At 34.4% G+C, this 26,851-nt stretch overlaps 1 protein-coding gene across 1 annotated transcript in view; it reads left to right on the top strand.

Annotated features, from left to right (window-relative positions):
- Positions 1-1,715: 1,715 nt before the first annotated feature.
- LOC148301645 (1-phosphatidylinositol 4,5-bisphosphate phosphodiesterase epsilon-1-like) overlaps positions 1,716-26,851 on the top strand; it is an 80,536-nt gene continuing 55,400 nt past the window's right edge. Inside the window, exons 1-10 of the mRNA XM_088272990.1 lie at positions 1,716-1,779; positions 3,545-3,672; positions 5,856-5,975; positions 10,925-11,070; positions 18,175-18,348; positions 18,723-18,842; positions 20,190-20,994; positions 24,061-24,245; positions 25,722-25,905; positions 26,502-26,655. Of these exons, the coding sequence (XP_088129116.1) occupies positions 1,716-1,779; positions 3,545-3,672; positions 5,856-5,975; positions 10,925-11,070; positions 18,175-18,348; positions 18,723-18,842; positions 20,190-20,994; positions 24,061-24,245; positions 25,722-25,905; positions 26,502-26,655 (2,080 nt within the window). The remainder of the gene's footprint in view (positions 1,780-3,544; positions 3,673-5,855; positions 5,976-10,924; positions 11,071-18,174; positions 18,349-18,722; positions 18,843-20,189; positions 20,995-24,060; positions 24,246-25,721; positions 25,906-26,501; positions 26,656-26,851) is intronic.

Here is a 26,851-nt window from a genome sequence, read left to right as displayed (position 1 = left end):
TTGTTCACAAAATCTGGATTATCTCCAATTACAGGAGTTATTTTCATATTATTTTTGACAAGACGTCTCTAGTGAAGTTCTAGTGATTCAAGAACAACGTTTCGAAATTGGTTCACATATATAGAACTCCCAAGAATTTTAATAGTGTGGTTGTCAATAATGGGTGGAATTGGTGAACGTTACACGTGTGTACTTTATCACAAATATTGTGTACTTTATCACTTTGATCTTGTACTTTATCTTATCTTGTACTTTATACTTTTGATTGTGTACTTTATCACAAATATTGTGTACTTTATCACTTTACCACTTGTGTACTTTATCATTTTGATCACTTAAACCAGCCTATGACGGTCGTCAGCCCCGTAAATGCCCAGACTTCCATATTCTTCTTCATATTTGATGAGTTGTCACAAATAATAGTACAAATACCTGTTGACAAATCTGGATTATCTCTAATTAGGGGTCATTTTTTATTTATTTTTTACAACTCAACATAGATGAAGAAGGTTATGTGGAATTCTGGGCTCTTACCCCTGTAAAAGACAATGAAGAAAGTGAACACCCGGGACTCTTAACCTCTAAGCTGCTCAATTTCGAGTGTCAAACTTTTTTATTTGACAAAAAAAAACCTATTTTTGCCTATTTTTTGTAGTGAAACTTTCGGATATCCATCATAGATGTTCACAGTACACAATGCACTTTACTTATTATGTTTTTATGGTGTATTTACACAAAAATATTAACATTTAAGGACTCGCGGCCTAAAGTATGGCGGCTGTATAGAAGACGCGGCTGTCGTATCTGCGGAGCGCGAGCCGACCGGAAGTATTCACGATAAAGTTGACACTTAATTTAAATAATTTTGATATTTTATGACAATAAATCAAAGAGAACTAATTCATCCATGCCTCGAACCAAATTTAAGTGCAAAAAATTATCCATAGGTGTTGATATAAGTACGTAAAGTTGAAAAACGACTATGCATGCGATCCGCAGTCAACGGTACTTCTATAAAAAACGACAATAGATGCGATCCGCAGATTACGGGCTAAGGGAGCCTTACGATTATTACTCTGAATTTAAAAAAAAAATCACGACAAGGCCGATATAAGCACTATGGATAAATTTAGGAAAAGTGTGTTGAGATGGTTTGGACATGTGGAACGCACGAGCAGTGTTGCCATATAGCTCACTCCTTTCAAGAACGTCATAAATCAAAAATCGTCAGTTTTCAGTTGTCCATGTTTTCTAAATGCTCAGAAAATGTACTATATCACAGCAAAAGAGGCATATTTTTACCTTAATATTTACCCGCTACAGGGCAGAAAGTGTTGTTTTTGCATTTTAAAGAAAAGGTATTGTTTAATCATTTTTTTAAATATACTAAATATTTTTCAAATGGATAAAAAACCTTCAGGTTTCACCTAAAAAGATCTGTTGCACAGTAAAAAGTTCTATAAGTGGCTTGATATTTATTTTTAATACATTGTGTTATATTATGGAACTTTAAAAACGTTCTCCTGAAAAATCAAGCTTTTTGATTTATGACGTTCTTGAAAGGAGCGAGCGATGTATGAGGAGATGCACAAACGTGGAAGAGGGAAAGTTTATTTGCAAAGATAGGTCATTGTGGCGTTCTGTTCTCTCTGCCTACCCCTGCGGAAAGCGGCTTGATGGTTAGTCAATAATTTGTGTTATCTTTGCAGGTGATCATGAAAGATACCCCTAAAGGAAGCAGCATTGACGAGGATGGGTACAGCTCTGAACAGATTCACGGTGAGCGATTTTGACTGTATAACATTTTGAGTGTGTCCAAATACTTCACAAAATCTGGATTATCTCCAATTACAGGAGTTATTTTCCTATTATTTTTTGACATCTCATCAAAGATGAAGAAGAATATGGAAGTCTGTACATTTTCATCTCACCGATAGATGTCTCTAGTGAAGTTCTAGTGATTCAAGAACAATGTATCAAAAATTGGTTAATTTATATACATCTCCGCCATTAGTCCGCCTCCGTAGTGTAATGGTCTGCACGCTCGGCTACCGTTCGCTAGACGTCCCGGGCTCGATTCCCAAGGGGGGTAAAATAAATATAAGTGATTTTTTCACTGTAATATTTATTCAATATTACCCTGGACTTGTACCTGAAGCGGAGGGCTGATCACCTTTCCTTCATGTGTAAAACGATCAAAATAACACTGCGTTTATATGACGCAGTGCCCTATGCACCATTGGGGTGCGGATAAGGTTTTTATTATTATTATTATAAATATAGAACTTCCAAGAATTTGAGTAGTGTGGTTGTCAATAATGGGTAGAATTGGTTTTGTAATACGTGTGTAAAGTGATCACTTAAACTAACCTACATATGACGGTCGTCAGCCCCGTAAACGCCCAGACTTCCATATTCTTCGTCGTCTTTGATGAGATGTCAAAAAATAATATGACTTTGACGGTCATTTATAGACCATGACGAATTATGTTCTTCCTAGTTTCATCCAGACTTATCGTCTTTGCAGACTGTTGTGGTCAGCTCTCCTCGTCGTCAGGCTGTAGGTCCTTCTGTCACATACAACGTCACCTAGGCCATGCCTGGGGATCATGTTATCTTTCTGCAGGATCCATGAATTCTTTGGTCTTCCTCTAGACGTCTTTCGAGGAAGATCTATGGAGCCTGGTTTACAATATGATCAGGTTCTCTGCGTCCTATGTGCCCATACCACCTCCAATTGCCTTTCCTCTACCTTACTATTGATGCCTGTTACAGCCAGGCTTCCACGAATGCCTGAACTCTTTATTTTGTCTGCAAGGGACACTCCAGCTGACCATCTAAGCGTTCGCGTTTCAGCAGTTCATTTTTTCATTTCAAAACCCACAGGGTGGTGCCTGGAAATTTGAATTTGTATACCTCTAAAATTGAATTTGTATACCTGGTTCCAACTCTAATGTTTGGAAGTGAAACATGGAGTTGGCAAAATAAGGATGAAAGTAGACTGAATGCAGTCGAAATGCGATCTCTCAGAAGAATGTGCGACAAAACGACGTATGATAGATGTGCGAATAGTGAAATAAGGAAGGAATGCAAAGCTGAGATAAGCATTATCGATAAAATTAAGAAAGGTGTGTTGAGATGGTTTGGACATGTAGAACGAATGAGTGAAGAAAGAACGGTAAAACAAATTTATGAGGCGAATGTTAGTGGGAAAAGCAGCAGAGGAAGACCGAAAAAAACATGGCACGATCAGGTATGCCAAATACTTGAAAGTGGTCAGGTTAGGAGTCTAACAATCGGTGGGTAGGTATGAGGAGATGCATGAACGTGGAAGAGGCGAAGAATGTTTGCAAGGACAGAGTGGTGTGGCGCTCTATTCCTCTGCCTACCCCTGCGGGGAAGCGGCGTGATGGTTAGTTAGTTAGTTAGTTTATACCTCTAAAAAACCTCCCTATACAAAGCATGGATCTCTTCATGGATCGCTGTGTGCATTTGAGCTTCTCTAAATTTAATATTTGATAACATATATTTATTTCTTTTCTAGGTATCTCGAAAGAGTCGCAGTTTGATCATGACAGTATAGAAGAGCTGATGTCATTAAAAAATATACTAGCCTACCCAGAAGAAGTGGCCCTAAGACTGACTGACAATGAATACCATTTATTTTATCAGGTAATAATTTTTTTTAGCATTGAATTTTAACCTTTCCCTCCGGTGCTAAAATAAAACGCGCGTCCCGGTGTTGGGTAGTAACTACACATTAAAAAAATTGCCATTTTTAATCGGAAAAATACGGATATTCATAGCTAATCCCCTTGATTAATTATAAATGAAGTCAAAAATTGTAAAAATCTAGATTTATTTGCTAAAAACATTAAAAAACCATCTGGCAACAATAAACATATAAACAGCGCGTGAAGAGTGTCGCGGTTCCCGCACACTATATATATATATATATATATATATATATATACATATATATATATATATATATATATATATATATATATATATATATATATATATATATATATATATATATATATATATATATATATATATATATATATATATATATATATATATATATATATATATATATATATAAATATATAAATATATACATATATATATATATATATATATATATATATATATATATATATATATATATATATATATATATATCCGCCTCCGTAGTGTAATGGTCAGCATGCTCGCCTACCGTTCTGGAGGTCCCGGGTTCGATTCCCAGAAGGGTTTAATAAATAAAAGTGATTTTTTTCACTCTAATATTTATTCAATATTACACTGGACTGGTACCTGAAGTTGGGGGGCTGATCACCTTTCCTTCATGTGTAAACGATCGAGATAACACTGCGTTTATATGAAGCAGTGCCCTATGCACCATTGGGGTGCGGTAAGGGATTTATTATTATTATTATTATATATGTATATATATATATATATATATATATATATATATATATATATATATATATATATATATATATATATATATATATATATATATATATATATATATATATATATATATATATATATATATATATATATATATATATATATATATATATATATATATATATATATATATATATATATATATATATATATATATATATATATATATATATATATATATATATATATATATATATATATATATATATATATATATATATATATATATATATATATATATATATATATATATATATATATATATATATTTGTATATATAGTGTCACAAAATATTAAATAAAAAAAACTGTTTTATAAATAAGGAGAGGGGTTAGTTAGAGGGAGGAGGGGTTAGTCAAGGGTGCGAAGTTTGAAAATAAAGAAAAAACGGAAAGCAAAGGTGAGGAATTTTTAAACAACATATTATTTGATAAATTATTATTAGAATTGAGTTTTTTTTGGATTTCTACTTTTCTAAATAATTCATAATTTGGCCTTTATGTGGAACAAGGTGTAATAATTTTAATGTATGAGAGTGGAATGAGTGATTAGTATCTATTATGTGATTTGAAAATTCCGAAAAATAATTACTAACAAGACCGCTACAATGTTTTTTTAAATTCTAGTGTTTAGATTTCTCGCTGTTTGGCATATATATTTTTTATCACAATCTTCACATGAAATTTCATAAATACCACTTTTTTGTAATATATCATTTTTTGATTTTGAGTTATCGAGGATTTTATGTAAATTATTATTTGTATAATATGCAGGTTGGATATGGGAGGGTAAGATTTTCGAAATATTTTTAGTTATTGAACCCGCGTTTCCTTAATCATTTTAACACGTCTTACCACAAAGTAAATGCCGAAACATTAATTAAAATACGTTTTGAATATTGAATAAATTAAACCCTGAAGAGGGCAACAGGTTGTTGCCGAAACTAGTTGGTTAATAAAAATGTGAGTGGATCAAAAAACCAAGTCTTTTTATCTCTCAAAATAATATAGTAAAATATGTTTTTAACCATTATTTATTGGTACACTTTTTCCAACCGGCTTCGACAAGAACCTTGTCATCATCAGGGTTTATGTACTAATTCTAAAACATTGAAATACTCATTGTTAGGTTATAGTTGATTTCCCTTCCCTTACGATGCCAAACACTCCCAGGCACTCTGTACACCATATGAAAATGTGATTTAAAAAAACGGGAAAAAACTCCTAAATGTTGCTTTTATTTAGCATTGCGTAGCGAATACGTCCACTCCGGACGACAACTTGTGAGCTACAAATGGGATTATATTATATTTGAATCATGTTTGTCTTGAACCCTTTCTTCATTACTTACAAGTTATATTTATTTCATAGGTTCCTCCTATGGAGTTTCTGCGACAAGTTAGTGTGGATCTTGGAGGCGAAACTGTTCTTGGTCCATCTCCTACCACAAGCAGTTCAACAGTTAAAAACCTCATCAAGAGATTCAACGAGGTAAGTCAATAGATGAAAAGTCTGAACTCTATCCTATGAATGACGCTCCCTTACACTCTGCACCCGTTCCGACTGCAGGTACATCTACCGTACACTGTTCTACCATTCAGGGAGTATTCTGACCTCCATTCTGCGGGCAGTGCTCCCTTACACTCTGCACCCATTCCGACTGCAGGTACATCTACCGTACACTGTTCTACCATTCAGGGAGTAGTCTGACCTCCATTCTGCGGGCAGTGCTCCCTTACACTCTGCACCCATTCCGACTGCAGGTACATCTACCGTACACTGTTCTACCATTCAGGGAGTAGTCTGACCTCCATTCTGCGGGCAGTGCTCCCTTACACTCTGCACCCATTCCGACTGCAGGTACATCTACCGTACACTGTTCTACCATTCAGGGAGTAGTCTGACCTCCATTCTGCGGGCAGTGCTCCCTTACACTCTGCACCCATTCCGACTGCAAGTACACCTTCCATACACTATTCTACCATTCATTTTGACCTCCAGCCTCTTCAAATTGTTCCCCAACACTTATTCCAGGATTGATTTATATCTACTGTACCATTTTTTCGCGGAAAATTGAAATAAAAGATAAGCGCTGTCTCGAATTCCTTTTACGCAAACTTTATCAAATTTTTCATACTAATGAGGGCTTCTGTATTAAATTACTTAGTCTCTACCCCTCAAGAAAATACAGTAAAATGAGTAGACCTTGTCAAAAGGATTCGATTGACACCGTCTAAAGATTCCCCACCCCCTATTAATGAGGCTACCCTTTTAATAATATTATTTAAATATACAGAAGGTACATTTATGCTTATCTGACATTTATTTTTCGCGTTGAGATTTTATCTCTGGGTATTTTTTTTCTTTAGTTCGGAAAATGATGAATCCAATTATTTGTTCTTGCCCTTTGATTATCTGTTATCATGTTATCTGACTCCTTAGTGCAGTGATTAGCGCGTCTGTGTAATGTTTTTATAGTAGCGTATACCGTTCACACTTCGCTATTAGATTCGTGACTACCGTTCGGAATAATTATTCCATCATCAGGTCATTAAAATGAAATTGTTACGGTCTGACATTTCGCTCACTCCTTTCAACAACGTCATTTATCAAAAACTTGATTTTTCAGGAGATCGTTTTTAAAATTTAAAAATATAGTTAAATGTATTAAAAATTAATATCAAGCTACTTATTGAACTTTTTATTGTGCAACAGATCTCTTTAGGTAAAACCTAAATGTTTTTTCTCCATTTGAAACATATATAGTATATTTAAAAAAATTATTAAACAATACCTTTTCTTCAAAATGCAAAAACAACACTTTCTGCCCTGTAGCGGGTAAATATTAAGTTAAAAACATGCCGTTTTTGCTGGGATATAGTACATTTTTTGGGCATTCAGAAAACATGCACAACTGAAAATTGACGATTTTTAATATATGACGTTGTTGAAAGGAGTGAGCGATTTATACAAAAATAAAGTGACCAGATAATTTATTTACAACATTTTGAGTGTGTCCAAATACTTGTTCACAAAATCTGGATTATCTCCAATTACAGGAGTTATTTTAATATAATTTTTTGATATCTCAGCAAAGATGAAGAAGAATATGGAAGTCTGGGCATTTACGGGGCTTACGACCGTCATAGGCTGGTTTAAATGATCACTTTACACACGTGTAACATTCACCGATTCTACCCATTATTGACAACCACACTACTCAAATTCTTGGAAGTTCTATATATGAACCAATTTAGAAACCTTATTCATGAATCACTAGAACTTCACTAGAGACATCTATTGGTGAGATGTAAAGAAGCTTTTTACTAAGCAGAAACTCTTATATCAGTATGTGAGGTCCGAATCCTGGATTATAATCACACACATGAGAAACGCCAGAAAATACCATTTTCATTTTTATTATTAAGCTTATAATTTGACCAGATAATTTATTTAATAATGGGTATTTATTCAATAATGGGTAGAATTGGTGAATGTTACACGTGTGTAAAGTGATCACTTAAACCAGCCTATGACGGTCGTGAGCCCCGTAAATGCCCAGACTTCCATATTCTTCTTCATCTTTGATGAGATATCAAAAAATAATACAAAAATAAAGTCTTGGAAGAGAGAGGGAAAACAATTATACACTAAGAGCACTATTCAAGAATTCATCAGACATCGTTCCACACTATTTTATAAGATGGTATAAGACTTAAGTAACATTATGCACTTTTTTACAAAATCTGGATATCGTTTTACACTATCTTATATAGATTTGGGTATCGTTTTACACTATCCTATAGGATCTGTGTCATGTATCACTCAATTTTGTATGTTTTGCCAATTAATAAATAAAATATATAGTATCTGGCCATAGTTTCACACTAACCTATAAAACCCGGGCATCATTTTATACTATCTTCTGGATTTAGGTATCGTTTCACACTATCCTATAGGATCTGGCTCATGTATCACTCAATTTTGTATGTTTTGCCAATTAATAAATAAAATATATAGTATCTGGCCATAGTTTCACACTAACCTATAAAACCCGGGCATCATTTTATACTATCTTCTGGATTTAGGTATCGTTTCACACTATCCTATAGGATCTGGGTCATGTATCACTCAATTTTGTGTGTTTTGCCAATAAATAAATAAAATATATAGTATCTGGCCATAGTTTCACACTAACCTATAAAACCTGGGCATCATTTTACACTATCTTCTGGATTTAGGTATCGTTTCACACTATCCTATAAGATCTGGGCATGGTTTCACACTAACCTATAAGATATGGGCATGGTTTCACACTAACCTATAAGATATGGGCATATTTTCACACTAACCTATAAGATCTGGGCATCATTTTACACAATCCCTTAAGATCTTGTCAAAATTTAACACTGTTCTATAATATGCATCGCTTCACACCATTTTATAAGTACTGAGCAACGTTATACACTATTTTACAAAATCTAGGCATCATTTTACACTATCTTATGGATTTCGGTATCGTTTCACTCTATCCTTAAAGATCTGGGCATCATTTTACACAATCCTTTAAGATCTTGACAAAATGTAGCACTATTCTATAATATACATCGCTTCACACCATTTTATAAGAACTGAGCAACGTTATACACGATTTTACAAAATCTAGGCATCATTTTACATTATCTTATGGATTTAGGTATCATTTCACACTAACCTACAAGATCTGAGCATTGTTTCACACTATCTTACAAGATACACTCTATACACGTGCAACATTCACCATTCTTCCATATTCTTCTTCAACTACGTAAGACGTGAAAATGCTCCATATTACTGTTGTATGGACGGTCGAATAGATTTATATTTTTGTAATTTTTTTGTTAAATTGCGATCGTACAAAAACGTCTTAATAGGGAGTTGAGAGTATTGTAGTCTTGTTTGAGAAGTTGCCAAAAGTCGTTCGACCAAAATTGAAAGATTGATTGATGACGTAAAAATATTACAAATGAATGACGGAGTCGAAACGGAAATACCGTAGAACGGGGCTACTTGAACTTTGATGTGTTACTTGACCCCAGTACAAAAAAAAAATCAATCTGTATTTGGTCTACAATAATGAACGTATGGTGGCAATAAGTGTCACCTGTCAGGGAAACCATGAATCATGTTCATTCGTTCATTATTGTTGACAAAATACAGATTCAAATCTCTTTTTTGTACTGGGCTCAAGTAAACACATCAAAGTTCAAGTAGCCCCGTTCTACGGTACGTAATTTTCTGATATGAGGCATTGAAGAAAAAATAATATACTATATACTTAATATCTTAATGTATAATGTCATAGGTTGCTCAGATCTTAAGGCATTGTTTCACACTATCCCCCCCCCCTCTGGGAATCGAACCCGGGACCTTCAGCGCGGTAACCGAGCGTGCCGACCATTACACTATAGAGGTGAACAGGTATTGTAACACTGTAACATTGTAACATTGTAACCATGTTACATTATTACACATTAGCAATGTAACACTGTAACATCGTAACATTTTTATTAATATTGTAACCTTGTTACATTGTAACATTATAACACTGTAACATTGATTGTAACACTCTTACATTTATAGTAACACTAACATTTATTGTAACACTCTAAAATTTATTGTTACACTGTAACATTTATTGTAACACTCTAACATTTATCGAAAAACTGTAACATTTATAGAAACACTCAACATATATTGTAACACTCTATCATTTATTGTAACACTCTCACATTTATTGTAACATTCTAACATTTATTGTAACACTCTAACATTATTGTAACACTCTAACATTTATTGTAACACTCTAACATTTATTGAAACACTGTAACATTTATAGTAACACTCTAACATTTATTGTAACACTCTAACATTTATTGAAACACTGTAACATTTATAGTAACACTCTAAGATTTATTGTAACACTCTAACATTTATTGTAACACTCAAACATTTATTGTAACACTCTAACATTTATGGTAACATTGTAATTTATAATATTTTATAGGATTTGGAAAAACCAAAATATTTATTGTAAGTGGTTTACACATAACATTTTATTTATGCAACATTTTTATTTTTTTTTTTTATATAACATTCTTATAACATTTTCCAATGTAAGTAGTTTATAACAACTTGTTAAATTGATGTGTCGCAATTTATGTGTTTTTTATACATATTCATGTAAATAATGGTACAAACTCAAAACACAGTAAGGGACATTTTTTTGTGGTACGTTTTTTTTTGCATTTTTGGACTAAGTAGATTCTACTTAGTCCAAAAATGCAAAAAAATATATTACAAAAAAAATGTCCCTTACTGTGTATTAAGTTTGGACAGCCGAGTACCGTATATATCAAAATAAATAAATAAATAAATAACATTATTGATCTTGGTACCAGGTGAGCGCATGGACCACCGAGCTGGTGTTGGGGGCCCCCTGCGTGCTGGAGCGCCGCGCCACCCTCGCCTGCCTCGTGCGGGTGGCGCTCACCTGCTGGAGCGTCGGCAACTTCAACGGGGCCATGGAGATCGTCGCCGGACTCAAGTGAGTACTCCAAACCAGCCTTGGGCAAGTCTATTCACTCTCTGTTGTCGTTCCTGTGCCCGGTCGTACGAAATAAACGAATAAACTCGCTGTCTATGTCGTGTCCGTGCCCGGTAATACGAAATAATTGGGTAAACTTACTCTCCATGTCTTACAAAAAGAAAGAAAGGACCTGTTGGGTAATATATCCAAAATAAAACAAGGTTTGTTGGATTGAATTCCGCATTTATTTATGTATATCTTAATACGTGACGCATTTCCTCTTCTTAGGACATTATCAAACATTTTAAAATTATTGTGTATGATAATGTCCTAAGAAGAGGAAACACGTCACGTATTAAGATTTGCATTAATTCAAATCCTTATCCGAACCCCAATGGTGCATAGGGCACTGCATTATAAACGCAGTGTTATCTTGATCGTTTTCACACGAAGGAAAGGTGATCAGCCTTCCACTTCAGGTACCAGTCCAGGGTAATATTGAATAAATATTGGAGTGAAAAAGTCACTTATATTAATTTGACCCCCTCCTGGGAATCGAACCCGGGACCTCCAGAACGGTAGCCGAGCGTGCTGACGATTACGCTACGGAGGCGGACAAAAGATTAAGATATACATAAATAAATGTAGAATTCAATCCAACAAACCTTGTTTTATTTTGGATATATTACCCAACAATTCAATATGGAATTCTACCAACTGTCTGCAGTTACAATAAAAAAGAAAGGACCTTCGATTCGAGTACCATATCGCTACGGAGACAGGTGCCTGATGAGGATGAAGACTTCTGATGATCTTCGTTCTTCCTCCTTCCTGCTGCAGCATCACCAGCCCGGCTCCAGACCTTGAGAAGACGATGGCATCAAGCGCAGGGGTTTCTTTCGGCCTTCAGCTGTATTGGACGCTGTAGGCCGGCGGAAACTACTTGCTCTAGGTGACCAGCATTCGCCATTTCCGAAGAGACTCCATCGGTCCTAACTCCTCGACAAGCTACCAGAGAATGCAAGAGATATTTGACAAGCTACCAGAGAATGCAAGGGATATTCGACAAGCTACCGGAAAATGCAAGGAATATTCGACTAGCTACCGGAGAATGCAAGGAATATTCGACAAGCTAGAAATACCAGAAATCGCAAGGAATGAACTATCTGACGCCACGCTGCTTCCCTGCAGGGGTAGGCTGAGAGAATGGAACGCCAAACTAGTATAACTTAGTACCTACTTAGAATGAGTAAGGTTTAGAAACGTTATATTACGTTAGGTCAGGTTAGCCCAGGTACTTGAGGCATTTGATCATGTCATGTTTTCCTCAGTCTACCTCTGCTTTTTTTTTTACATTTTTTTATAGAGAGAATAGAACGCCCCACCATTCTGTCCTTGCGAACATTCCTCGCCTCTTCCACGTTCGTGCATCTCCTCATACACACCCGCCGATAGTTACGACTCCTAACCTGACCACTTTCAAGTATTTAACATTCCTGATCGTGCCGTGTTTTTTTCGGTCTTCCTCTGCTCTTTTTTCCATTTACATTCGCCTCATAAATTTGTTTTACCGTTCTTTCCTCACTCATTCGTTTTACATGTCCAAACCATCTCAACACGCCTTTATATATATATATATATATATATATATATATATATATATATATATATATATATATATATATATATATATATATATATATATATATATATATATATATATATATATATATATATATATATATATATATATATATATATATATATATATATATATATATATATATATATATATATATATATATATATATATATATATATATATATATATATATATATATATATATATATATATATATATATATATATATATATATATATATATATATATATATATATATATATATATATACACATATATACAAACCTCCCTTTTTCATACACTTCAATAATTATTTTGAGTCCTTTCATGGCTACAAATAAATAAAATGAGGGTCGATATCCTGATAAGGTTTTATGTACGGTACCTGCTTCAGGGCGTAATTCCGGATAGTTTTACGATCCCCTGAGGAAGAGACGTGACACCTATTCGTACCGTCGCGCTAAGCAAGAAGGGGGTAACTGCCTTGGCTGTCCAAACTTAAACACACAGTAAGGGACATTTTTTGTAGTATGTTTTTTTGCATTTTTTGACTAAGTAGATTCTACTTATTAGTCCAAAAATGCACAAAAAAAGTACTACAAAAAAATGTCCCTTGCTGTAATTTGGGTTTGGACAACCGTACATGTCTGCTAATATAATGCTACTACTACTTCTACAAATACGCCGTTTCCTGACAGGGGTAGGCAGAAAGGATGGAACGCCAATAAAAGTTAGTGTATACACCTGTATCTGGTAATATAACTTAGTGTATACACCCACGAAGCACTATTTTTTAACATCTCAATATAGATGAAGAAGAATATGAAAGTCTGGGCATTTGGTGGGCTTACGACTGTCATAGGCTGTTTGAGTGATCACTTTACACACGTGTAACATTCACCAATTCTACCTAGATTGACAACCACACTACACAAATTCTTGGAACTTCTATATATATTGTTCAAATTCTCATTTGATTGGAGATAATCCAGATTTGTGAACAAGTATTTGGACACACTCGAAATATTGTTGATATTAAAAATTATTTTATGTCACTGTATCGATTGAAATGTATGTATTTATGCAGATACTACTTTTTGAGTTAGGAGAACAGTATTCCTTAGAGGTATTACACCTGTGGATATATATGGATCTTACTTTTTTAATACTACCAGCTTAAAATTGACCATGACTCAGCATTTTTATATTTATATTAATACTATTTTTAATATATTTTCGTATTAAAGTAGGCTGAATGCTGTCAGAATGCCATCTCTCAGTGCGGAAAGACCATGTATGGTAGATGTTCCAATGGTGATATAAGGAAAGGGTGCAAGGCTGAGATGAGCACTATCCAGCAAACTAAGGAAGGCGGCTTGGGATGGTTTGGGAAGGATGAGAGTAGACTGGATGCAGTCGGGATGCCATCTCTCAGTGCGGCAAGACCATGTATGGTAGATGTTCCAATGGTGATATAAGGAAAGGGTGCAAGGCTGAGATGAGCACTATCCAACAAACTAAGGAAGGCGGGTTGGGATGGTTTGGCCACGTGGAACCAATGAGTGAGGAAAGAACTGTAAAACAAATATATGAGGCAAAGGAAGATTGATTAAACCATGACATGATCAGGTATTTCAAATACTGAGCACTATCCAGCAAACTAAGGAAGGCGGCTTGGGATGGTTTGGAAATGTGGAACATATATATATATATATATATATATATATATATATATATATATATATATATATATATATATATATATATATATATATATATATATATATATATATATATATATATATATATATATATATATATAATATAAACCCCCTATCCTCGCCCCAATGGTGCATAGGACACTGTGTCGTATACACGCAGTGTTATCTTGATCGTCAACACATGAAGGAAAGGTGATCAGCCGTCCGCTTCAGGTACCAGTCCAGGGTAATATTGAATAAATATTACAGTGAAAAAATCACTTAAATAAATGTTTGAACCCCCTGGAAATAGAACCCGGGACCTCCAGAACGGTAGCAAAATAATCCATTCTTATGAGCTTCATTTGCTATGCTAATATCTCGAAGTTTCTCAAAGTAATCTTGTATATTTAGCGTTGGGGTTTGTTTCTGCATCCGGCGTCATTAATACGAGAGCAAACCGGATGTAATTACGTCTAGGTCGTGTGTCATAACCCACTCCACACACGATACACCCCCCATCTCTGGGGAAATCTACTAACCAAACCCGATGTGATGTAACGAACCTATGGTATCCGATACCATACCCTTTAGTTCGACGCTCACCTGCATATGGGATTTGCAAACAAGTATACTTCAGTCGTACAGGAGAAATTGACTAACTAACGAAACGTAAAATATTATTTTTTGACATCTCATCAGAGATGGAGAAGAATATGGAAGTCTGGGCATTTACGGGGCTGACGACCGTCATAAGCTGGTTTAAGTTATCACTTTACACACGTGTAACATTCACGCCAGAAAATATCATTTTCATTTTTATTATTTAAGCTTATTTATTTTTACGTATTTTTTATTTTTGTTTCTCATGTGTGTGATTATAATCCAGGATTCGGACCTCACATCCTAATATAAGAGTTTCTGCTTAATAAATAGCTTCTTTTCATCTCACCAATAGATGTCTCTAGTGAAGTTCTAGTGATTCAAGAACAATGTTTCAAAATTGGGTCATATATATAGAACTTTCAAGAATTTGAGTAGCGTGGTTGTCAATAATGGGTAGAATTGGTGAATGTTACACGTGTGTAAAGTGATCACTTAAACCAGCCTATGACGGTCGTAAGCCCCGTAAATGCCCAGACTTCCATATTCTTCTTCATCCTTGATGAGATGTAAAAAAATAATATGAAAATAACTCCTATAATTGGAGATAATCCAGATTTGTGAACAAGTATTTGGACACACTCATATATATATCTATAATATATATATATATATACATATATATATATATATATATATATATATATATATATATATATATATATATATATATATATATATATATATATATATATATATATATATATATATATATATATATATATATATATATATATATATATATATATATATATATATATATATTTATATATACACACACACACACACACACACACACAAATATACATAATTAATTAAATTAGTAATTTCTCTAATTGCGCCGTATTGTACAGTATTCATAGTCGGTAGCAGCAAACTTAGGGGCATGTTTTCCCATTACTTTCATGTGGTATGAATTATTCCCAACACTCTGGGAATACGGTCAGACGGTTCCCGTGTAATTGACCCCCAGCTTGCCCCTAGCTCCCCGGAGGACACGTGTTCGACTGTGGCATTAAATTTATTAAAGTATTTTTAATGTGACGCTAAAAGGGTGCGGCGAGTTGGACCTATCCTCGAGCAGTCTACTCAAAATTAGTATTGTAACTTTATGAATATATATATACATATATATATATATATATATATATATATATATATATATATATATATATATATATATATATATATATATATATATATATATATATATATATATATATATATATATATATATATATATATATATATATATATATATATATATATATATATATATATATATATATATATTTATTTATATATTTTTATATATATATATAACGTGGTAATATTTTTCTTTATAAATTGGGTGTAAATAATATGTAAAGTGGGTGTATAATAATAAAATAAACAATGTGTTGCTTTGTAATTAAAGAAACGACAATAAAAGTTTATTCTCAATTAATCTTTACAATAATTTTTATATCTATCTGATTCTGACAGTTAATAATATTATATTTTTTTCTATCGGATCTCTTTTGTTTAATTCTGTGCGACGCATGCGACATCTGGTGGTAGAACTGTTTTATGTAGGTACTATTTGTAAGTACTTAATAAAATGTATAGGTAGGTACCTAGTTATTTTATTATTTTATTACATATATATGTATGTTTAAATTGCTTCTTTTAAAATCGCTAGTTAGCCAGTTTCGAGAATCGTTCTGTACCGAAATTGTCCAAAAAGAGAAATGCCTGTATTGGATTTCGGATGAAAAAAAGTTAGTGAGAGTCACAAACAAAGTTTTCTCTTTTACAGATCTCCGTTTCTTTGTTCTTTTTCGGCGAAAAAATATATTGTATTCGGCTTTGAAATTTCGGCGAAACGTGCTTCTGACAGGCGATGTAATGGTTTATTCCAACTTGGATTATAATCTAAACTTTATGTTTATATATCAACTGACTAACTAACTAGCCATCATGCTGCTTTCCGCAGGGGTTGGCAGAGGGAATAGAACGCCATACCAAACAATTTCTTGGCAAATAATCTTCTCATACATACCCGCCGATAATTCTCCTCTAAGAACTCCTGAACACATCCAAGAGTATTTGAAATACCTGATCATGTCATGTTTTAATCAATCTTCCTTTGCCTCATATATTGTTTTACAGTTCTTTCCTCACTCATTGGTTCCACATGTCCAAACCATCCCAACCCGCCTTCCTTAGTTTGCTGGATAGTGCTCATCTCAGCCTTGCACCCTTTCCTTATATCACCATTGGAACATCTACCACACATGGTCTTGCCGCACTGAGAGATGGCATCCCGACTGCGTCCAGTCTACTCTCATCCTTCCCAAACCATCCCAAGCCGCCTTCCTTAGTTTGCTGGATAGTGCTCATCTCATCCTTGCACCCTTTCCTTATATCACCATTGGAACATCTACCACACATGGTCTTGCCGCACTGAGAGATGGCATCCCGACTGCATCGAGTCTACTCTCATCCTTCCCAAACCATCCCAAGCCGCCTTCCTTAGTTTGCTGGATAGTGCTCATCTCAGCCTTGCACCCTTTCCTTATATCACCATTGGAAAATCTACCAAACATGGTCTTGCCACACTGAGAGATGGCATCCCGACTGCATCGAGTCTACTCTCATCCTTCCCAAACCATCCCAAGCCGCCTTCCTTAGTTTGCTGGATAGTGCTCATCTCAGCCTTGCACCCTTTCCTTATATCACCATTGGAACATCTACCATACATGGTCTTGCCGCACTGAGAGATGGCATCCCGACTGCATCCAGTCTACTCTCATCCTTCCCAAACCATCCCAAGCCGCCTTCCTTAGTTTGCTGGATAGTGCTTATCTCAGCCTTGCACCCTTTCCTTATATCACCATTGGAACATCTACCACACATGGTCTTGCCGCACTGAGAGATGGCATCCCGACTGCATTCTTCCTTTGCTTATACCATATAACCTTTCAAGCCTCGTGAATTTGGTTTTGGCTCACGTTTTCAGGGTTTGGAGATTCACTGGGAGATCCCATTTAGATCCCATTTCCTCTGCCAACCACATTTGCCCCGTGAATTTGATCTTGCTCATGTTTCGAGGGTATGATCGTCTTGTGCTTCCAGATCCAGCAGGCTGAAGGGCTTCTGGTTCAGCGTCAGCGAGGAGCCGGTACCCGGGCTGGACTTCCTGTCTGCAGCTCTGCTTTCTGCGGAGTACGAACGAGCGTTGGCTAGAGCCCTCGCCATGCCGTCATGTCGAGTTGTTCCGTTCTTCGGCGCCTTTCTTCGAGAGCTCAGGTAAATGAAAGTTCTATGAATCTCAATACTAGCTGGCTAATTTATTGTAGCTGCAGACAGTTGGTAGAATTCCATTTCAATTTGTTTTGGGTAATATATCCGAAATTAAACAAGGATTGAATTGTACGATAAAATTAAGAAAGGTGTGTTGAGATGGTTTGGACATGTGGAACGTGTGAGTGAAGAAAGAACGGTTTAACAAATTTATGAGGCGAATTAAGTTGGAAAAAAGAAGCAGAGGACGACCGAGGAAAACTTGGCGCAATCAGGTATGTCAAATACTTGAATGCGGCCGGGTCAGGAGTCGTAATAATTGTCGGGATACCTCGAAATGTAGCAGATCTTTTCGTTTATTCTTCTATTCCCTTTTACAGAGAGATCCTGGCTTCGTCTCCCGTGGTGCCCAGTCCTGGCTACCAGCACATGACCAGGAAGGACTCTCCCAGAGACTCAAGAGCGCAGCGAGACGCGCACGCCAAGGACGCGCAAAGAAGGTGATCAATCCCCCAAACCCTCTCCTGATCCCAAAACTGTTCCTCATTTACCTTGTAATCGTGACTAAAAGTTCTCAAATGAGCGCTAAGCAAAACAGCTTTAAGAAAAACAGCGTTAAGTGAAACAGCGTTAAGTGAAACAGCGTTAAGTGAAACAGCGTTGAGTGAAACAGCGTTTAGGAAAGCGTTAAGTGGGACAGCGTTAAGTGGGACAGCGTTAGTGGTACAGCGTTACGTGGGACAGCGTTAAGTGGGACAGCGTTACTTGGGAAAGCGTTAAGTGGGACAGCTTTAGTGTGACCGCGTTAAGTGGGACAGAATTAAGTGTGACAACGTTAAGTGGGACAGCGTTAAGTGGGACAGCGTCAAGTGGGACAGCGTTAAGTGCGACAGCGTTAAGTGGGTCAGCGTAAGTGGGACAGCGTTAAATGAGACAGCGTATAGTGGGAATGTTTTGAGTGGAAAAGCTTCAAATGGTTAGCGTTAAGTGCTATAGCGTTAGTGGGAAAGTTTTGAGTGGATAAGTGTTAAAGGGTTAGCGTTAGTAGGACTGATTTGAGTGGGTAGGCGTTTAATAGGACAGCGTTAAGTAATACAGCGTTAGTGGGAATGGCTTTTAGTGAGAAAGCGTTATATGGAACAGATTTGAGTAGGAAAGAGATGATTGTGACAGCGTTAAGTGAGACAGTCAGGGTAGTGGGACGGCTTTGTGTGGAAAAGAGTTAAATGTGACAGCGTTAGGTAAAACAGACAGCGTTAGTTCGACAGGTTTGAGTGGGAAAGCGTTAAATGTGACAGCGTTAAGTGAGAAATCATTAAAGAACAGTTTTGTGAGAAAAGCATTTAATGGGACAGCCTTAAGTGGTACAGGTTTTTGGGACAGCTGTGAGTGGGAAAGCTTTAAATGGGACAGTGTTTAGTGGGGACAGCTTTAGTGGGACAGTGTGTCTTGTCTCAGCCTCGCATGCTTTCCTTATTTCACCATTCGAAGATCACTTAATAATCTTGATCATGCCAAAATTTTCGCGGTCTTCCTCTGCACCCATTTCCAACTACATTCGCCTCATAAAAAAGTTTAACCATTCTTTCCTCACTCATTGATAATGATCGTATCAGCCTTGCATTCTTTCCTTACTTCACCATTCGAAGTTCAATGATTTTACCACACATTCGTCTAAGAGATCGCATCATCAAGCACTTGATGTTTTTAATCATGCCAAGTTTTCCTCGGGCACAATCTGCTCCCGTTTTTAACTAACATACTCCTCATAAATTTGATTTTAATTGTTACATTTTATTCAAGAATTCGGTACATAAAATTAATATTTTTTTAAAATGTTTTTAAAGATCGTCTTCAAAAACTGATCTGTCACCTTTGAAGAAAGACAACATAAGAACGTCCGATGCAATCGAGGAAAATTCTGGAATGAGTTCGGAAGCTGCATCGATGGCAGAAAGGACTGAAAATGCTGAAATAAGAATCTCCAAGGAAGCAGCAGAACTGGCGACCAGCATGGGTCAAGAATCACCTACAAACGTCTCAAAAGATTCAACCATAACGACTTCCATAGAAATTCACAGCGAACCCCATGCTATCAAGAACTCTCGAGAGGATATCCTGCGACAGAACAGGATGTATTCAATAGATGGTGAGATGAAAAGAGACAGCAGAGTTGGTTCTATAGACAGCAACTCGCCAAAGAGAGACAGACTGTCTTCCATGGATAGCCAAGGATCTTCGCCTGGGTCATATCTAGCCAAGCAAGATGCATCTGCAAAAACTTCTATCAGGAAGTCGATAGATAGTCAAAGCTCTTTTCAAAGTGGGATCATTTCAAAGCGCAGTAGCCTGGCTTCTACAGACAGCAGATCTGGTTCTATAGCTTCAAGAGGCTCTAGGGGAGAATCCATCAAAAGAGACGTCAGACTTCTGGAGCAAAGTGGAGATCGAAGCCCTATTCAGAGAGGCTCTGCCAAAAAGGATGCCAGACTAGCCGCTGTGGAGGCCTTCTGCCTGCAGGCCAGGAAGGGACAGTCCATGGACGAAACTACACAACAGCGAGCCAAGGAAATCGGAAAACGCAGCAGCATCGAGGGACCCCTGCCTGGAGCTAGCAATACGGTCATGCCTCCGCAACAGTGTCGACAAGTGGTAAGAGGTTTGTGTAGTTTTGATTATGATTTTAGTACATTTCAGACCGTCAATTTGAACTTTTTTTTAAAGATGGGAATGGATAAATATCACGATTGGCTAATAAATTAAACATATATCGCTCACTCCTTTCAAGAACGTCATAAATCAAAAAACTTGATTTTTCAGGAGAACGTTTTTAGTTTAAAAATATAATACAATGTATTAAAAATAAATATCAAGCCACTTATTGAACTTTTTACAGTGCAACACTTATATTTATTTTTACCCCCCTTGGGAATCGAACCCTCCAGAACGGTAGCCGAGCGTGCTGACCATTACACTACGGAGGCGGACTATATATATAAATATGTATATATATATATATATATATATATATATATATATATATATATATATATATATATATATATATATATATATATATATATATATATATATATATATATATATATATATATATATATATATATATATATATATATATATATATATATATATATATATATTATAAATTTTAATAATTTAAATATATTTGCTGAAAACATTAAAAAACCATCTGGCAACGCTCACGGAACAAGGTCCACTCTTGTCGGAAGCCCAAAAGCGACTGCTGACTGCTGACTAGCCCGCTAGCGGCTAGCCAGAGAACATTGAGCTTTTAGCTCCTCACGTTTGCACAGTGTATGTTAAGTATGAAGAGTGAGATGCGAATATAGTGTCGCGGTTCCCGCATACTCTTCACGCGCTGTTTATATATATATATATATATATATATATATATATATATATATATATATATATATATATATATATATATATATATATATATATATATATATATATATATATATATAATACCTCCGATGTACCCGATAAATTCTGATTATTATAAATATTATTTTTTAAATGAATGCTTATGGAGGAATACCTAAAATCTTAGCCTTGTATTTACTATATTAAATGAGATATTTTGGTTATTAGAAACAATGTGTACTAGGTACACAACACCGGGAAGGAGGGTTAAACATACGTCACAGCAGATTTTAAGTAATACTGATATTTACTAAGTAAAACATAATATAAAAATATTATTTACGAATTTAAGGCGAAATTAAAATATGAATAAAACAATACAACCTTTACTGACGAGTTTGTATTTTGGTCGACAAAATACAAACAAAATACCGGCAAAATCCGAGATTTTTTGGTCTAAATAACAAACAATTCAACCAGTGAGAACATCCCCGCGCTTAAAACGAATTTCAAAGGGAATAATTGTATTCCAAGTGAATTTAAAGTTTGCTAGAAAGTTTGTAAATTGTTTCTGCGCAGTTTCGAAATGAATTAACTGGATAAATAACAAAATGGATTCGAATTTGAATTTGCGAATTTGTGGCTTTGGTGTAGGCGTAGAGAAATTTAGTTAGAGAAATTATCCACTGACACTTGGTGATGGAATTGCATTTTTAATATATTATTAGATTAAAACCAATATTATTAGCTTTTCCACTTTATTTTTATTTGACCAGCGACCGGGTCTCGTCGTTACCGACGTCATCAGACTGGTGGGAGGCTATACAAATCTTACACAAATGTAGTAAAAAATGCAAATTTATTATAACTTTATATAAAATCGTGCTCTCAATACAAAAAAAACCTTTATAAAAAATATTTTTAATATCGTACAATACTTAAATTCACTCAAATTAAATTAATTTCTCAACAAAATTATATCAAATCATGGTTATCAACTCCTGCCTTGTTTTATATATAACATAACAATTTGTATAGCCTCCCACCAGTCTGATGATGTCGGTAACGACGAAACCCGGTCGGTGGTCAAATAAAAATAAAGTGGAAAAGCTAATAATATTGGATATATATATATATATATATATACATATATATATATATATATATATATATATATATATATATATATATATATATATATATATATATATATATATATATATATATATATATATATATATATATATATATATATATATATATATATATATATATATATATATATATATATATATATATATATATATATATATATATATATATATATATATTTATATATATATATAAATATACATATATATATATATATATATATATATATATATATATATATATATATATATATATATATATATATATATATATATATATATATATATATATATATTTATATATATATATATATATATATATATATATATATATATATATATATATATATATATATATATATATATATATATATATATATATATATATATATATATATATATATATATATATATATATATATATATATATATATATATATATATATATATATATATATATATATATATATATATATATATATATATATATATATATATATATATATATATATATATATATATATATATATATATATATATATATATATATATATATATATATATATATATATATGTATATACATATATATATATATATATATATATATATATATATATATATACATATATATATATATATATATATATATATATATATATATATATATATATATATATATATATATATATATATATATATATATATATATATATATATATATATATATATATATATATATATATATATATATATATATATATATATATATATATATATATATATATATATATATATATATATATATATATATATATATATATATATATATTATATATATATATGTATATATATATATATATATATATATATATATATATATATTTATATATATATATATATTTATATATATATATATATATATATATATATATATATATATATATATATATATATATATATATATATATATATATTTATATATATATATATACTTATGTATGTAAATAAAAGTAGAATTCAATCCCAAAAACGTTTAATTTTGGATATATTACCCAACAATTCAAATGGAATTCTACCAACTGTCTTCAGTTATGATAAATAAATCATGAATAATGTACCCAGTAAGCAAGCAGTCCATATTTTTAATTGATTTTTCAGTATATAGCATCGTTCGATGGCTGCGAATCCTCAGGGAGCTGGAGAAGCATTGGTCCAGAAGGAGTTCTGAATCTTGAGAGGGTGTACAGGACCCAGGCTGTGATGGACCACATAGCCGCCTTCCACCAGCACCATCACGATCTGGCTAGGAGACATGGGAGTCCAGGGTTCGGAGACTATCTGAGGTGAATATCTAGTCGTGATACCTACTTGGAGACCCTCAATCTTCCCAAGAGTTGTATACAGTTGAATTTCAGTACAAACTAAAATGATTTAATATATGAGATTACAAATACAATGCTTTAAATAATGTATACAATGACTCACAGCAATACCATACTGATATTAACAAAGAAATTCATAATCCATAATACACAAGGACATAACAAAATACATGTGGAGCCAATAAACACTACTAAATTTGGAGTAAGGTCCTTAAAATATATTGCCCGTACCCAAATGAACCAGCTGCCTGACATATCGCCCACTCCTTTCAAGAACGTCATAATTAAAAAATCGACAATGTTCAGTTGTGCATATTTTCCAAATCCCCAGAAAATGTACTATATCCCAGCAAAAGCGGCATATTTTAAACTTAATATTTACCCACTACAGGGCAGAAAATGTTGTTTTTGCATTTGAAGAAAAGGTATTGTTTAATTATATTTTTAAATATACTAAATATTTTTCAAATGGAGAAATAACCTTCAGGTTTTACCTAAAAAGATCTGTTGCACAGTAAAAAGTTCAATAAGTGGCTTAATATTTATTTTTAATACATTGTGTTATATTTTTAAACTTTAAAAACGTTCTCCTGTAAAATCAAGTTTTTTGATTTATGACGTTCTTGAAAGGAGTGACCGATTTGTTATATTTTCTAATTTGTTTATTTTAAATATGCTTCTTACCTTATGTTTTTCTCATTTATTTCTTTTAAATATGCTTAAAACCTATCAGCGGAAGCTAAACTGGCAGTGCACAACGGAGTCCTGGTTCCGACTCTAATGTATGGAAGTGAAACATGGAGTTGGTAAAAGAAGGATGAAAGTAGACTGAATGCTGTCGAAATGCGATCTCTCAGAAGAATGTGCGACAAAACGATGTATGATAGATGTGCGAATAGTGAAATAAGGAAGGAATGCACAGCTGAGATGAGCATTATCGATAAAAGATGGTTTGGACATGTAGAACGAATGAGTGAGGAAAGAACGGTAAAACAAATTTATGAGGCGAATGTTAGTGGGAAAAGAAGCCGAGGAAGACCGAGAAAAACATGGCACGATCAGGTATGCCAAATACTTGAAAGTGGTCAGGATAGGAGTCGTTACAATCGGCGGGTATGTATGAGGAGATGCATGAACCAAGGAAGAGGCGAAGAATGTTTGGCATACAGTCCTAGCTTCTAGCCATACATGCTATGTAGACTCTCCACCCTACTCTCCCATATATACTGCTCTAACTACACCCCCCACATGGCTACACCATCTCATAGACCCTTGATCTTCCCAACTATACCTGCCTCAGCTGCACACCCCTTCTGACTTCTGCACTCCTGACCCTGGCATACAGTCCTAGCTTCTAGCCAAACATGCTATGTAGACTCTTGGAATGACCAGATTAAGGGTAGAGATATGACTAACATATACATTTCTTGATAACAGAGACGCTTGTGCTGTTCCATCTGATCCGGTATTTGTGCTATGTGGATCAAATTCCACGAGTACAGAAGATGACGCGCTTTATGAGACTGATGGAAGTCCACCATATGTTCCAGTCCAGCCATTAGCCCATGATCATGGAGTAACAATGTTCCCACCAGACAGCGTGGACCATCACATACTACAGGTATGTATGAGGGAACAATTGATATAGGAGTACGTGTAAGGGTGTTTCATAATCCACAGAACGGAGGTTAAACTACTCCCTGAATGGTTTCTGAGGTATTTCTCCCTGAGAAAGTGTGCATATTATCCTCGGTTCTACCCGACCCAGTTCCTCCAGGGTATGCTCGGCTACAACAGTCTAGAGACTAGAAGGAATGTGTATTTGATGAGGCATTTCTATCCATTGTTGCGCGGTATGATGGATAATCCTGAAACTATCCGGAGCATCGGTCTGTATGTTCCCGATAGTTAGCTAAGGACAGCGTGGGCATAGGTAGTTTCCCATTCCTATATACAGGAGCAACCTGCCGATGGTTATGCCTGTAGGAAGATATGCTGAACAATACCTGTCCCATGTGCTTGAAGGGGTATTCTCATAAGAGATTATTCTACATCTTTTACAAGAGTGTTCTCACTTACTTTCGAATTCTTGTTTTGATGTATACAATTTAAATTTAAGTTGTAATGAATATATTATTTGTTATTGAATAAATTTAATTGAATTTAATCCAACAGTGTATGGTAGATGTACCTGCAGTCAACATGTTTGTTCTTTAGATAATGCATCATGGGTGCAGTGGGGTTATCTGGGAGGCCGAGTCTCCTGGGGCCAGCAGATGTGCCCCCGTATTCCTGCGACTGGAGAGGGGCGGAGCCCTACTGAGTTGGTGTAAGACACCTTGGAGACAACCAAAATCCTGCGATGGAAAAGGTAAAATCATTCACCAAACGCTACATCTCTAAAAACACTAAAACCTGAACAGATTGAAGTTACTCCAAGTTCCAATTTGTTCAAGGATGATGCTACACAGACAAGAGTCTATATACATTATTGTCTATATAGAGTCTTAAACCTTCTTTTTCCTGGCTCCAGCCCAACTTATCGTCTTTGTAGACTGTTGAAGTCA

This window comes from Brachycentrus maculatus, unplaced genomic scaffold (assembly GCF_059751285.1).
Source record: "Brachycentrus maculatus isolate JH-2025_06_01 unplaced genomic scaffold, ASM5975128v1 h1tg000534l, whole genome shotgun sequence".
In the NCBI taxonomy this organism is placed as follows: domain Eukaryota; kingdom Metazoa; phylum Arthropoda; class Insecta; order Trichoptera; family Brachycentridae; genus Brachycentrus; species Brachycentrus maculatus.
This window is presented reverse-complemented; position numbering and strand designations above follow the sequence as displayed.